At 42.6% G+C, this 15,135-nt stretch overlaps 1 protein-coding gene across 1 annotated transcript in view; it reads right to left on the bottom strand.

Annotated features, from left to right (window-relative positions):
• Positions 1 to 499: 499 nt before the first annotated feature.
• LOC146019729 (uncharacterized) overlaps positions 500 to 15,135 on the bottom strand; it is a 43,397-nt gene continuing 28,761 nt past the window's right edge. Inside the window, exons 5-6 of the mRNA XM_083152242.1 lie at positions 5,990 to 6,048; positions 500 to 768 (exon numbers count right to left, since the gene is read on the bottom strand). Coding sequence (XP_083008368.1) covers positions 702 to 768; positions 5,990 to 6,048 — 126 coding nt within the window. The 3' untranslated portion in view covers positions 500 to 701. The remainder of the gene's footprint in view (positions 769 to 5,989; positions 6,049 to 15,135) is intronic.

A 15,135-nucleotide genomic window follows, 5' to 3' on the forward strand; every position in this document is an offset into this window, starting at 1 on the left:
CAACAGGCAGAAATATGCAAGAACGGTTGTTCAGATAAACTGGTTCTATAAATGGACACATGCAATCTGCCTGAACGTGTGCAGTTGTCTGTAATTCCAATGGTTTATAGCTTCCATACTGAACAACCAGACAGAAAAGTCGTGTCATTTATCCAGGTGTCATTTGGTGACAATACTGTCATTTCGTTATGTTACACATCTCACATCAATTTACTCATGTTCCTCCACATTTCCGCCCCAAGAATGACATCATAAGAAATTCTAGAGGGAGTTGTGGTCGTCCAAAGATGGGTGTGGCCTAATAAAAAAGGGGAGTGTCCAGCATTCATGGTTGCTTCCGGAGGAGGGTTGTGTGTAGCGCCGGCAATCTGGTGTCACCCCTCTGAAGGTGACACCTGGGTGTGGACGCACCCCCATTATGACGCCACTGGCCCGCTGTAAATCAATACTGACACCTTACATCCTATCCCTGTTTGTCTTTACAAACCACTCAGATACATAGAATATTACAGGGGATTTATTATACAGCCCGGGACCTGGAGACACATAATGTACATGAATATATATATAATATACTGTATTGTTCTGTGAATGATATGTCGCTGATTAGTACGGGACAGGTAAAGCAGCCATTGGTGAATAATGTTCTTGGGTCTCCGTAATGACGACTAGTAGAACCTTCTCCAGCGCAGCACGTTCCGTCAGCGAAGGATCACATGACCTTGTGCAGTAGGCGGACATAACAGACTGGAAACCATTGTCCGGATTCTTACAGACAGAAAGGAGATTATACTCAGCACCTACTGACCCATCCACTATAACATCATAGACACAGCACATACCGACCCACCCACTATAACATCATATACACAGCACATACCGACCCACCCACTATAACATCATAGACACAGCACATACCGACCCACCCACTATAACATCATAGACACAGCACATACCGACCCATCCACCATAACATCATATACACAGCACATACCGACCCACCCACTATAACATCATAGACACAGCACATACCGACCCATCCACTATAACATCATAGACACAGCACATACCGACCCACCCACTATAACATCATAGACACAGCACATACCGACCCACCCACTATAACATCATAGACACAGCACATACCGACCCATCCACCATAACATCATATACACAGCACATACCGACCCACCCACTATAACATCATAGACATAATTTTTCAAGAATACAACAATACACCGTAAGGGGCCGACACTAGGGGGGGGCGATTCTGGTTCTTTCGCAAGTAGCGAAATTGGTCCCTGCCCAATGGTTGAGGTTTGTGCATGCTAATTTTTGTGTGATTTACAATGTCTCCGGGCAGTTCACAGCTGGGAGTGAAGGGGGCGGGACAGGGGCAGTGCTGGGACATGGGAACACCAAGCGTTGCATGTGTGTCCCCATGACAATGCTGGGAATGCGGGTGGGAGAGAGTATGCTGGGGGCGGGTGGCTGACATTACATGATGACATCAGCCGCCCACCCTGTCTTCGCCCCCGCGGCCACAACTATAAGTGAATCTCCTCTGACTTATAATTGTGAGCCCAGGAGAAATCATTTGATTGTTGCCGACCATCTAATGATTTCTCCAGCTGCGGGCACATGCGAGGGATACAAAGGCTGGGTGGGAGGTGGGGCAGCGGGGCAGGGGGCACTCTGGGACTCGGAAAGCTGCGATCTTCCCAGCTTACCGAGTCATCTAGAATCAGGCCCTAGATCCTTACAAATACATAGTAGCTAACCCTAGATATATACATTGTATCACTGTGTTACTGTGTAGTCCCCAGGACTCACACTGGCAGAATATCAGAGATGTATTGTGTGGCCTCCGGACATTCTGCTAGGTAACAAAGCTCTCCCTCCTGTTATGGTATAAATCATAGACCGACTCATGATAGACAGTCACAAGGTCAACAGGGTCATCAGGTAAAAGGTCAACATGAGTTTTTAATGTTTTAAGGGTGTCTACAGTATGTCGACATAGGTCGACAAGGACACTGTCTAAGCAGGGCTGTATTATAGTGGGGACACAGGGGGTCAGTACCCCTGGGCCCCCCTCTATCTGGGGGCCCCCTGTGGTTGACATGTATTTTTTTTTAAGCTAAAGGTTTTGTGCATGGGAGCGGGGTAGTGCTGCAACTTCACCTATCTGCCAATGTAACAATGATTAATGGTGCTGAGCATCGGGAGGCGGGGCACACTAACTACACAAGTGTGCAGTGCATTACTGGGAGCTGACTAAGTCCAATGAGACTTTGCACAAGAGGTCAAAGGATGAGAGGCTTGAGCTGAGCTCTGCATGGTGGAGCTCATTACACGCTTCTCAGGCCCATGGAGGACAGCAGCAGCAGCCAAGTCATGGGAGGGTTTTTACTTAGAGGCAGCTCTGAGCCTGTCAGGGCTCCTACAGAGTAAGGTACAGAGGGACAAACACAGGCTTTTCATGCGGTATTAATATGTATATATATATATATATATATATATATATATATATATATATTAACCCCCCCCCGCAGTTGACCATTGACCAAGTTGATACTGCCTTTGCTCTGTGTTTTGACAGTGTAATATTCTCCCATGCAGTTTGCGGCCAGTAATGACAAGTAGGAGGGGGCCCCCCGAAGGCTTAATCTGGCTCTGTGTCTAAGTGTACATCACTGGATGTCAGCTGGCCGCCCATATCTGTCACAGCATGCACGCATATGGAAGTGACTTGAAAGTCACTTTTATATGAGTGCACCTTCGACATCTTTCAATGGTCAGCGAGGTCGGGTTTGGTGGACCCGCAAGACTGCAAATTTGCAGGCTTGCGAATCAACCAGAATAACCCCCTATATCTACCGCAGGTATAACGCATGAGGATATGAGTTTCTTACTGATTCCCTAAGCAGTGGGATCCCCTCCCTCCCTTAACCGGCACTGTGCTGCTGCTGCTGCTGCGGCGGGGGGGGCTGGCTCTCCTCCTCCCTGCACCCGGAAGAGGATCATAGTGCAGGGAGGAGGAGGTCACAGATCCGGGCAGCACAGCTCTGTGCACACCCTGTTACTTACATGGGAGTGTGCTCAGTCACAAACAAAGCTTACACCACCTCACACAACACCCCTGTTACTTACCCGAGAGTGTGCTCAATCGCACACAAAGCTTACACCACATCATACAACACCCCTGTTACTTACACGGGAGTGTGCTCAGTCACACACAAAGCTTACACCACATCACACAACACCCCTGTTACTTACATGTTAGTGTGCTCAGTCACACACAAAGCTTACACCACATCATAGAACACCCCTGTTACTTACATGGTAGTGTGCTCAATCGCACATAAAGCTTACACCACCTTACACAACACCCCTGTTACTTACACGGGAGTGTGCTCAGTCACACACAAAGCTTACACCACATCACACAACACCCCTGTTACTTACATGTTAGTGTGCTCAGTCACACACAAAGCTTACACCACATCACACAACACCCCTGTTACTTACACGGGAGTGTGCTCAGTCACACACAAAGCTTACACCACATCACACAACACCCCTGTTACTTACACGGGAGTGTGCTCAGTCACACACAAAGCTTACACCACATCACACAAACCCCCTGTTACTTACATGTTAGTGTGCTCAGTCAAACACAAAGCTTACACCACATCATACAACACCCCTGTTACTTACACGGGAGTGTGCTCAGTCACACACAAAGCTTACACCACATCATACAACACTCCTGTTACTTAGATGGTAGTGTGCTCAGTCACACACAAAGCTTACACCACATCATACAACACTCCTGTTACTTACATGGTAATGTGCTCAATCGCACACAAAGCTTACACCACATCATACAACACCCCTGTTACTTAGATGGTAGTGTGCTCAGTCACACACAAAGCTTACACCACATCACACAACACCCCTGTTACTTACATGTTAGTGTGCTCAGTCACACACAAAGCTTACACCACATCACACAACACCCCTGTTACTTACACGGGAGTGTGCTCAGTCACACACAAAGCTTACACCACATCACACAACACCCCTGTTACTTACACGGGAGTGTGCTCAGTCACACACAAAGCTTACACCACATCACACAAACCCCCTGTTACTTACATGTTAGTGTGCTCAGTCAAACACAAAGCTTACACCACATCATACAACACCCCTGTTACTTACACGGGAGTGTGCTCAGTCACACACAAAGCTTACACCACATCATACAACACTCCTGTTACTTAGATGGTAGTGTGCTCAGTCACACACAAAGCTTACACCACATCATACAACACTCCTGTTACTTACATGGTAATGTGCTCAATCGCACACAAAGCTTACACCACATCATACAACATAACCTGTTACTTACATGGTAGTGTGCTCAATCGCACACAAAACTTACACCACATCATACAACACACCTGTTACTTACACGGTAGTGTGCTCAATCGCACACAAAGCTTACACCACATCATAGAACACCCCTGTTACTTACACGGGAGTGTGCTCAGTCACACACAAAGCTTACACCACATCATACAACACACCTGTTACTTACATGGTAGTGTGCTCAATCGCACACAAAGCTTACACCACATCATACAACACCCCTGTTACTTACATGGTAGTGTGCTCAGTCACACACAAAGCTTACACCACCTCACACAACACCCCTGTTACTTACATGGTAGTGTGCTAAGTCACACACAAAGCTTACACCACATCATACAACACTCCTGTTACTTACATGGGAGTGTGCTCAGTCACACACAAAGCTTACACCACATCATACAACACTCCTGTTACTTACATGGGAGTGTGCTCAGTCACACACAAAGCTTACACCACATCACACAACACCCCTGTTACTTACATGGGAGTGTGCTCAGTCACACACAAAGCTTACACCACATCATACAACACCCCTGTTACTTACACGGGAGTGTGCTCAGTCACACACAAAGCTTACACCACATCATACAACACCCCTGTTACTTACACGGGAGTGTGCTCAGTCACACACAAAGCTTACACCACATCATACAACACCCCTGTTACTTACACGGGAGTGTGCTCAGTCACACACAAAGCTTACACCACATCATACAACACCCCTGTTACTTACACGGGAGTGTGCTCAGTCACACACAAAGCTTACACCACATCATACAACACCCCTGTTACTTACACGGGAGTGTGCTCAGTCACACACAAAGCTTACACCACCTCACACAACACCCCTGTTACTTACATGGGAGTGTGCTCAGTCACACACAAAGCTTACACCACATCATACAACACCCCTGTTACTTACATGGGAGTGTGCTCAGTCACACACAAAGCTTACACCACATCATACAACACCCCTGTTACTTACATGGGAGTGTGCTCAGTCACACACAAAGCTTACACCACATCATACAACACCCCTGTTACTTACATGGGAGTGTGCTCAGTCACACACAAAGCTTACACCACATCATACAACACCCCTGTTACTTACATGGGAGTGTGCTCAGTCACACACAAAGCTTACACCACATCATACAACACCCCTGTTACTTACACGGGAGTGTGCTCAGTCACACACAAAGCTTACACCACATCATACAACACCCCTGTTACTTACACGGGAGTGTGCTCAGTCACACACAAAGCTTACACCACATCATACAACACCCCTGTTACTTACACGGGAGTGTGCTCAGTCACACACAAAGCTTACACCACCTCATACAACACTCCTGTTACTTACATGGGAGTGTGCTCAGTCACACACAAAGCTTACACCACATCATACAACACCCCTGTTACTTACATGGGAGTGTGCTCAGTCACACACAAAGCTTACACCACCTCATACAACACTCCTGTTACTTACACGGGAGTGTGCTCAGTCACACACAAAGCTTACACCACCTCATACAACACTCCTGTTACTTACATGGGAATGTGCTCAATCACATGAGCGATACCCTGAAGCATGAGCACAACCAACGGAGTCTAAAAAACACAACAACAAAAGTTGAAGTTTCATGTGATTAATGAGCTCACAGTATATTGGAAGGGCTATTTCTACTCAATTAGAAATTGTAGAGTTAGTAACAAGGACTTAATCATTGATCAAATACTGTAATATGATACAACTAAAAATAGATGAATTTATAATTGTAAACGTTTTTAACTTCCTCCTATTTTGTAATAATGACCGTACACTGGTACTGTGAGTGTATATGTGGAGACAGTGTGATTCCTCACTACTAGCCTCCAGACAGTCTGTTCCATGTACCCGCCGGGTCATCTCTCTCTTTATTGCTCCGGTCCCTACTTTAGTGTCTCGGAGACAGCAGCAGGGATATAAGCAGTGCCGTCATTGTGTGTCTGGCAGAGGCAGGGAGTGAGGGGGAGCGCCCAGTATTCAGCACCACCCAGTCATTTCTACCATTGTCCATTTTGGGGCTATTATTGGGAGAGCTCGTATGGTGCAGATCAGGCAGATCCTCCACAATAAGCTCCACGTTACTCTACCACCAATATATCCATAGTCCCGGGTCACAGACATGGATGTCCAGTGCCACCACCGCATCGCAAGGGACAGCTCTTATCGCAAGAGCTGTCCCTTGCGTTAATAACCGCATATGTTAGAACATATGCGGTTATTAAAAATGCGATGGCCGGCGAAGGGGGGCGATAGAGGGCTGCGGATTTTACAACATCCCGCCCTATGATGCCTCTGTGAGAGCCTCCAGACTATTTTGTCTGCCTATCATTGTGTGTCTATACAGAAAGTGTCAATTGATCTGTGCTGGTGTATTGGTTTTTATAGAGTGGATACAATGTTCAGCTTTCTTCAAGATTATTCAGTTATTAAAGCACGTATCATTTTTGTTCAGTATAATTGTAACTGTTATCACTTTTGTTGACCATACTGAAGAAGATTCGGCAAGACTAGTGCTCTGACTCAATTACCTGTAAATATAATCTCCTACACAGACAAAGAACACTAAAGGCCCATACACACTGGCCGACTTTCAGCTCAAAGCCTCCCAGTGTGTATGCCCCAGCGATGAGCGCTGCTGCGTGCTCCCGCAACATCGCCAGGAAAGCCACTCATCTGCTGGTTATACCAGCAGATGAACGGCGTTGAGGACGGCTTTGCATAGCGCTGCGCTATGCAACGCCGTCCTCCGTCAGCGCCGGGCAGGGGGAAAGCCGCTCAGTGTGTATGCATTAAGCGGCTTTCCCGGCAGCGATGATTGTCATCATCGCTGTCCATACACGTTGGGCATAGTCGCCCCGTGTGTATGGACCTTTATTTGCAATAACACCTGCAATTTTCAACTAGGAAACGTCAATCCCCAAGTTGTCAGCACTGATTGGGGGAAATTTACTAAGATGTGAGTTATATTTCAGACAGGGTGTTGCTGTGGGCAACCAATCATACTGTATACTATCTATTATACTACTATCTTCTAGAACAGGGAGGGGGAACCTTCGGCCCTCCAGCTGTTGTTGAACTACAAATTCCAGCATGCCTTGCAACAGTTTTACTATTTGGCCATGCTAAAACTGTTGCAGGGCATGCTGGGATGTTAGTTTTACAACAGAAGATACATTTCTTCTAGATAGCAGCAGCCCTTAGTTTCTTATTTATAATAAATTTATCCTGGATGATTTCTGATATCTCTTCTAAATAAGAGAAATTGTCAGATGCTGCTGTGTCTACACATAATCAGTCAGTCAATGTAAATTATGCGCATATATATATATATTTGTACAAGAGAAAAAGTAGAATGAGACTTAACCAGTCTCTCTGCTGTAGGTCAATATTAATAGTTGCCAATAGCATCAATTTGCACATATAAAGAAAAGAGGAGACAATTCTCAATAATAAAAGTCAGTTGTGACCCCCATTTTTTTGACTAATCAACAATTAATAAATTAAAAAGCTTTTCTCAGAACTCAGTGCGATTCCCTAAACTTCTCTTCTTACAATACTTGTAGTTTTACAACAGCTGATCTAGAGATATCTGCGCCAGGTTACAGCAACCACCACCAGTTCAACTCTCTCTAGTTTTCATGTGGGCCAATGATTTTAATTTTGTTACCTGTCGACCAGTCATCTGGCTGTCAAGCTTTTAGCCATGCGGCTCTGACTGTATGAAACTCACTTTCCCACACAGTTCGATAGGCTCCCACTCTAGAATCCTTCAAAAATAGAGTCAAGACCTTCCTGTTTACTCAAGTATTCCCTTAAGTATGATTTAGGAAAAGCTTTTCTGTACTTTATTGTTTCTATACTGTATTACATTCATTATATCTGTTAACTGCCTTGAGTCCTATTGGAGAAAAAGCGCTACATAAATAAAATTATTATTATTATTATTATTATTATTATTATTATTATTATTATTATTATTATTATTATTTTTCATATGGGGGCCCATGTTTTTTTTTCATGTGGGGGCTAATATGTTTTTCCCTGTGGGGGTCTGATGGTGTGCCTTGGCAATTTTTAATTCTTCTTTGGAGTGTTGCAAGTTGAAAATCACTAGACAGGGGTAGTACAGTAACTTAATGATTAATACATCTGTCCAAGTATTATAGTGTTAGATCAGAGTGTATATATTAGTGGATATATTAGGTGGGATACCACTGAATGAATACAATATCTATGTTGGTGACATCAATTTATATTAGGTAGTGACATCGCTGAACATATACTGTATATTAGTTGGTGACATCACTGAATATAAAGTATAGTGTATAATAGTTGGTGACTCCACTGAATATATACTGTATAATAGATGGTGTCATCACAGAGTATATACTGTATATTTGGTGGTGACATCACTATATATATATATATATATACGAAACAAAGGAGACCGGCACTCCTAGATAAGATACAACTGACTCCGGTGCACATCCAATAAATTAATATACTGTCCAGAAAAGGATGTCACTCGGAGATGAATCAATGCAAAAAGAATAAGCGACAACTGTATGTGGTCAACGTTTCAGGGGATTTAGCCCTTTTATCAAGACCAGGTCTTGATAAAAGGGCTAAATCCCCTGAAACGTTGACCACATACAGTTGTCGCTTATTCTTTTTGCATTGATTCATCTCCGAGTGACATCCTTTTCTGGACAGTATATATATATATATATATATATATATATATATATATATATATATATATTTATATATATAAACAAAAGGGGGTTGTGTCCCCGTTCTGCGCCAATAGGTGAGCAGCACTCTTCTAAAAACTCCGCCGCTAATGGGAGTCTGAAGTACAAGATAGAGAGAAAGGGGTGTAGAGGTGCGCTCAACAGGTAATATCACCAATCAACAATTGTAAAAATACAAAATTTATTTCGTACAATAAAATGGTTTAAAATACATAGGTCATCGGTGATTTTCAGAAATAGTTGATGGTTTACAGAAATTATTGAAGGTAGTAACTCTTAATGATTCCGTACAATGGTGTAGATTTGATCAAGCGAAATAACCCTACGCGTTTCGTCCGCTAGGGACTTCCTCAGGGGTAATACACCAAGATCTAGAAAAGTTGATGAAACAATGCCGTGAAGAACAGTCTTGAGTGGGTTTGAAAGATAATTCAGGGTATGAGAGGCTAGAAGGAAGAACAAATGCGAAGAAGAGGAGGGAAGAGGAGAGGTGGGTGAGTGGTTCCTTATGAGGAACTAGCGGTGAGAATGTAGACCAGAATTTCCCAGGTCAACCTCAGTGTGGGAAAAAAATAAGCATAACACATACCTATGGAATCTTTAAGCATACAAATTGAAGTACACTCTTTGTGGATAATTTTATAAAGAAGAGAAAGGGTGTGGTCACCGTTGTGAGTCAAATGAAGCAAAACAGCAATATCTGCAAATATATATCATATTGATAAACAGACGGGTATATATAGGACCAATCGTATGTCGATAGGTCTGTTTTGGCACATCGAAACATCAAATTTACAATATAAATACAAAAAAATGTACAGTAATAGATGACAATGGATTAGAGTGAATTAATAAAATACTTGAATAGTTCATAATAAGGTGACAATGAATAAAGGTATAAGCACTCATTGAGGACCAGTAAGCATGATTTTTGAACACAATGGCAACATAGCAGTAAGTTTATAAACAATACGTTTCTAGAAAACAAGCATATATATGGAAAGCGTACAGTACATACCAAAATTAAAAGGCGAAATGACACACCTCTCCGACTGAAGTCAATTTCAGGTAAGCGGTTGATTCTAAATGTCAACACATATGTCTATTAGACAATTTTGCAGGTCGTGCTATAACACTACAGATGGGGTTGACAATATAATGATCTGTGAGGGAGTTGGGGTTAAGGACCAGTGGGACGCTGATATATAACAGTCCCAACAGTGATGTCAATCATCCGTTAAAAGTGAAAAACAATAATGACTATAAGCCACCCCTACGTGTATAATGGCCCAATGGGTGCTAGTGTATATTAATTACATCAATAGAGGTTACAGATACCCTCTAAGGTTAGACTGATACAAAAAAGTTCTAAATTGATAAGGCCCGAAGGGCGCGTATAACACACTCAGTATGTGGCCACTATGGGGGTCCAAGATCATAGCCGTGCCACCTCTATACATACACAGTTAGTGGCATAAAGATAAACATAACACTATTAAATAAAGCTTTTACAATGGAACACAGTGTGTAATTAGGTGTATTGTATTCATGTGTTGTATATATAGTAAGGGGTACCTTAACATACATAAGTTGGTATTATACAGTATTAATACCATGAAACAGTATATAATTGCATGTGTTGTATACATTATAAGAGGTATCTTTACATACATGGGTCAGTATTATACAGGACCAGTAGGGAGCAACCTACCCAAATCAGCTATCCACCGTCTCGATCAGCAGGGAGAGAGATAATGACCCTCTACAATGAGGTGCTTTATATATCAGTACGTGAGTGACCTCACTTCCGGTTTTCCGGCTGTGGGCATATAGAGACTTTTCAACATTAAAGTGGGTAGAGGAAAATATAATGTCATGTAAATGAGGGGAGCGCTGGGAAGTGTGGCGTTTTAAATAAAAACGTTGTTGTTAGGGGGCGGCAGTTACCTGTAAGCAGGGAAATAACATACATTTGTATGAACTTCCGGGAACGCTATGCGTGGATCGTGGAACGCACGGCATTTCCGCACTGAGGGCTGTCACGCTGAACTGGAACGCACAGCGTTCTTAGAAGCCCATATCGTGGAACGCACGGTATTTCCGGAAGTCTGAGACGCTCCTAGTACGTCACACAATTCCGGAAGTCGCCAGATCCAGGCGTCCACCCTCTCAGAATGAGGGTTGAGACGCAGCTGGAACGCATAGCGTTCCCGGAAGTTCATACAAATGTATGTTATTTCCCTGCTTACAGGTAACTGCCGCCCCCTAACAACAACGTTTTTATTTAAAACGCCACACTTCCCAGCGCTCCCCTCATTTACATGACATTATATTTTCCTCTACCCACTTTAATGTTGAAAAGTCTCTATATGCCCACAGCCGGAAAACCGGAAGTGAGGTCACTCACGTACTGATATATAAAGCACCTCATTGTAGAGGGTCATTATCTCTCTCCCTGCTGATCGAGACGGTGGATAGCTGATTTGGGTAGGTTGCTCCCTACTGGTCCTGTATAATACTGACCCATGTATGTAAAGATACCTCTTATAATGTATACAACACATGCAATTATATACTGTTTCATGGTATTAATACTGTATAATACCAACTTATGTATGTTAAGGTACCCCTTACTATATATACAACACATGAATACAATACACCTAATTACACACTGTGTTCCATTGTAAAAGCTTTATTTAATAGTGTTATGTTTATCTTTATGCCACTAACTGTGTATGTATAGAGGTGGCACGGCTATGATCTTGGACCCCCATAGTGGCCACATACTGAGTGTGTTATACGCGCCCTTCGGGCCTTATCAATTTAGAACTTTTTTGTATCAGTCTAACCTTAGAGGGTATCTGTAACCTCTATTGATGTAATTAATATACACTAGCACCCATTGGGCCATTATACACGTAGGGGTGGCTTATAGTCATTATTGTTTTTCACTTTTAACGGATGATTGACATCACTGTTGGGACTGTTATATATCAGCGTCCCACTGGTCCTTAACCCCAACTCCCTCACAGATCATTATATTGTCAACCCCATCTGTAGTGTTATAGCACGACCTGCAAAATTGTCTAATAGACATATGTGTTGACATTTAGAATCAACCGCTTACCTGAAATTGACTTCAGTCGGAGAGGTGTGTCATTTCGCCTTTTAATTTTGGTATGTACTGTACGCTTTCCATATATATGCTTGTTTTCTAGAAACGTATTGTTTATAAACTTACTGCTATGTTGCCATTGTGTTAAAAAATCATGCTTACTGGTCCTCAATGAGTGCTTATACCTTTATTCATTGTCACCTTATTATGAACTATTCAAGTATTTTATTAATTCACTCTAATCCATTGTCATCTATTACTGTACATTTTTTTGTATTTATATTGTAAATTTGATGTTTCGATGTGCCAAAACAGACCTATCGACATACGATTGGTCCTATATATACCCGTCTGTTTATCAATATGATATATATTTGCAGATATTGCTGTTTTGCTTCAGTGGAAGCACTACCGGGTCATTTGACTCACAACGGTGACCACACCCTTTCTCTTCTTTATAAAATTATCCACAAAGAGTGTACTTCAATTTGTATGCTTAAAGATTCCATAGGTATGTGTTATGCTTATTTTTTTCCCACACTGAGGTTGACCTGGGAAATTCTGGTCTACATTCTCACCGCTAGTTCCTCATAAGGAACCACTCACCCACCTCTCCTCTTCCCTCCTCTTCTTCGCATTTGTTCTTCCTTCTAGCCTCTCATACCCTGAATTATCTTTCAAACCCACTCAAGACTGTTCTTCACGGCATTGTTTCATCAACTTTTCTAGATCTTGGTGTATTACCCCTGAGGAAGTCCCTAGCGGACGAAACGCGTAGGGTTATTTCGCTTGATCAAATCTACACCATTGTACGGAATCATTAAGAGTTACTACCTTCAATAATTTCTGTAAACCATCAACTATTTCTGAAAATCACCGATGACCTATGTATTTTAAACCATTTTATTGTACGAAATAAATTTTGTATTTTTACAATTGTTGATTGGTGATATTACCTGTTGAGCGCACCTCTACACCCCTTTCTCTCTATCTTGTACTTCAGACTCCCATTAGCGGCGGAGTTTTTAGAAGAGTGCTGCTCACCTATTGGCGCAGAACGGGGACACAACCCCCTTTTGTTTCTCTATCTTGTGGACCTAGGTTCAGCTGCTAAGTGTACCCCACCTGCTGCCAGTAAATATGCCGTTTTATGATAGATCAAAAAGATCCAACAGAGTAAAAAACATCTTTCTGGAGGAAGAACAAATGATCGATACGGAGGAGGATGACTACTACAACTATCTGAACACAGTGGAAAAACTCACCCTAAGGGAGCTAAGGAATTGGTACGATATCAATACCTTGGAAAAATACCTAGAGGTGGGCCGTATCCCAAGGGGGTTAAGAATTAACAAAACACCCACAATGGGTAACAGTAATGAAGATTTCCTGACACATTGGAACGCCATTTTGGATGAATGTTCATCTAAACTTATAGCCCTTATTGTAGATGAAAGAAAGAGGGAAATCCTCAAAACAGAAGAGGAACTTAACAGAATCGAGAAACTTTTGGAGAAATTCGGTGAGAGTGAGGAATTCAAACGGGATGTCGCGGATATCCAAAATAAATTAGACGAAGAAGAAAATGACATCATTCGTAGAAAACAGAAAAAATTCATACGCGATAAGAACGATTACCTAAATGGGAAAATAAGGAATTGGTCAAATTTTGAGAGAAGGACAGAACCTAACCAACAATACACTAGACCTAAAAACACTGAAGGGTACAGATACGTCAACTACCATCAAAGGGATTCCAGATATATAGACGAACCGAAATACCGCAGAAATAATATAAGAAGAGACCGCCATAATGGGTGGCAACAACCCGTGTTTAATCAAGAAACCCAAGGGTCTAAATATATACACCCTCGAGATCGATCAGGGCGGAGAAACCCCAGAGACCACTCTGGCCCCAGGAATTATAGGGATAGATCAGACCCTAGACGACCACCAACCTATCGCAATCGAATTCCGTCCGAGCATAATTACTACAGGAGCAAGTATAGATCTCCTTCCCCTGCCCCCCTACATTCTAAGCGTTTTTTAGGAGGGAATATGGACCTCCAACGGCCCATTTTACAAAGAGAAGAAGAACTCCATCGTATGATGGATTCCCCTCAGGGTACGAAGAGAATCCTAAATGGAGAAGACGAGGGTGTAGAGGCGGAAGAAAGAAGCCCCAAAAAAAGAAAAGCAACACAGGGAGCCTCATCACAGAAACAGGGGTTATTGACCTCACTGCGCGGCAATTACCTGCAGCGCAGATCACAGTTTTGAATAAAGGCCTGAAGTTTGCCCCGAACTCCCACGTGAAAAAATTTGACCTATTTATAGATTTAAACAAATTTATAAGAAACTTAACACTACAGCGACATTTTATCAAAAATCCTACTCTCGAGCCGGAAGAGAGTAATAAAATTCAGTCCAGAGTGGCCCCCACGTCCAAGTTCTATCCAGTGGAGTCGAGGGGGAGCCACATTGACATTTTCTACGACTCAGTGAATGACGATTTCCAGAGAATGAAAATAATAGATCACAAATATGATAACAACCTAAACACCCAAGAAGAAAGAGCCATCAAAACTTTGAAGAAAGATAAAGAAATTATTATTAAAGGGGCGGACAAAGGAGGTGCAGTGGTTTTATTAACCACTGAGGCATACTTAAGAGAAGCGTCAAATATTCTTGATGATCAATCCACATATATAAAACTCCAAGAAGACCCGACAGCCAAGTTCCAGGAAGAATTATATATGCTACTAACAAATGCACTG

This window comes from Crinia signifera, chromosome 7, assembly GCF_055691185.1.
Source record: "Crinia signifera chromosome 7, ASM5569118v1, whole genome shotgun sequence".
Lineage (NCBI taxonomy): Eukaryota > Metazoa > Chordata > Amphibia > Anura > Myobatrachidae > Crinia > Crinia signifera.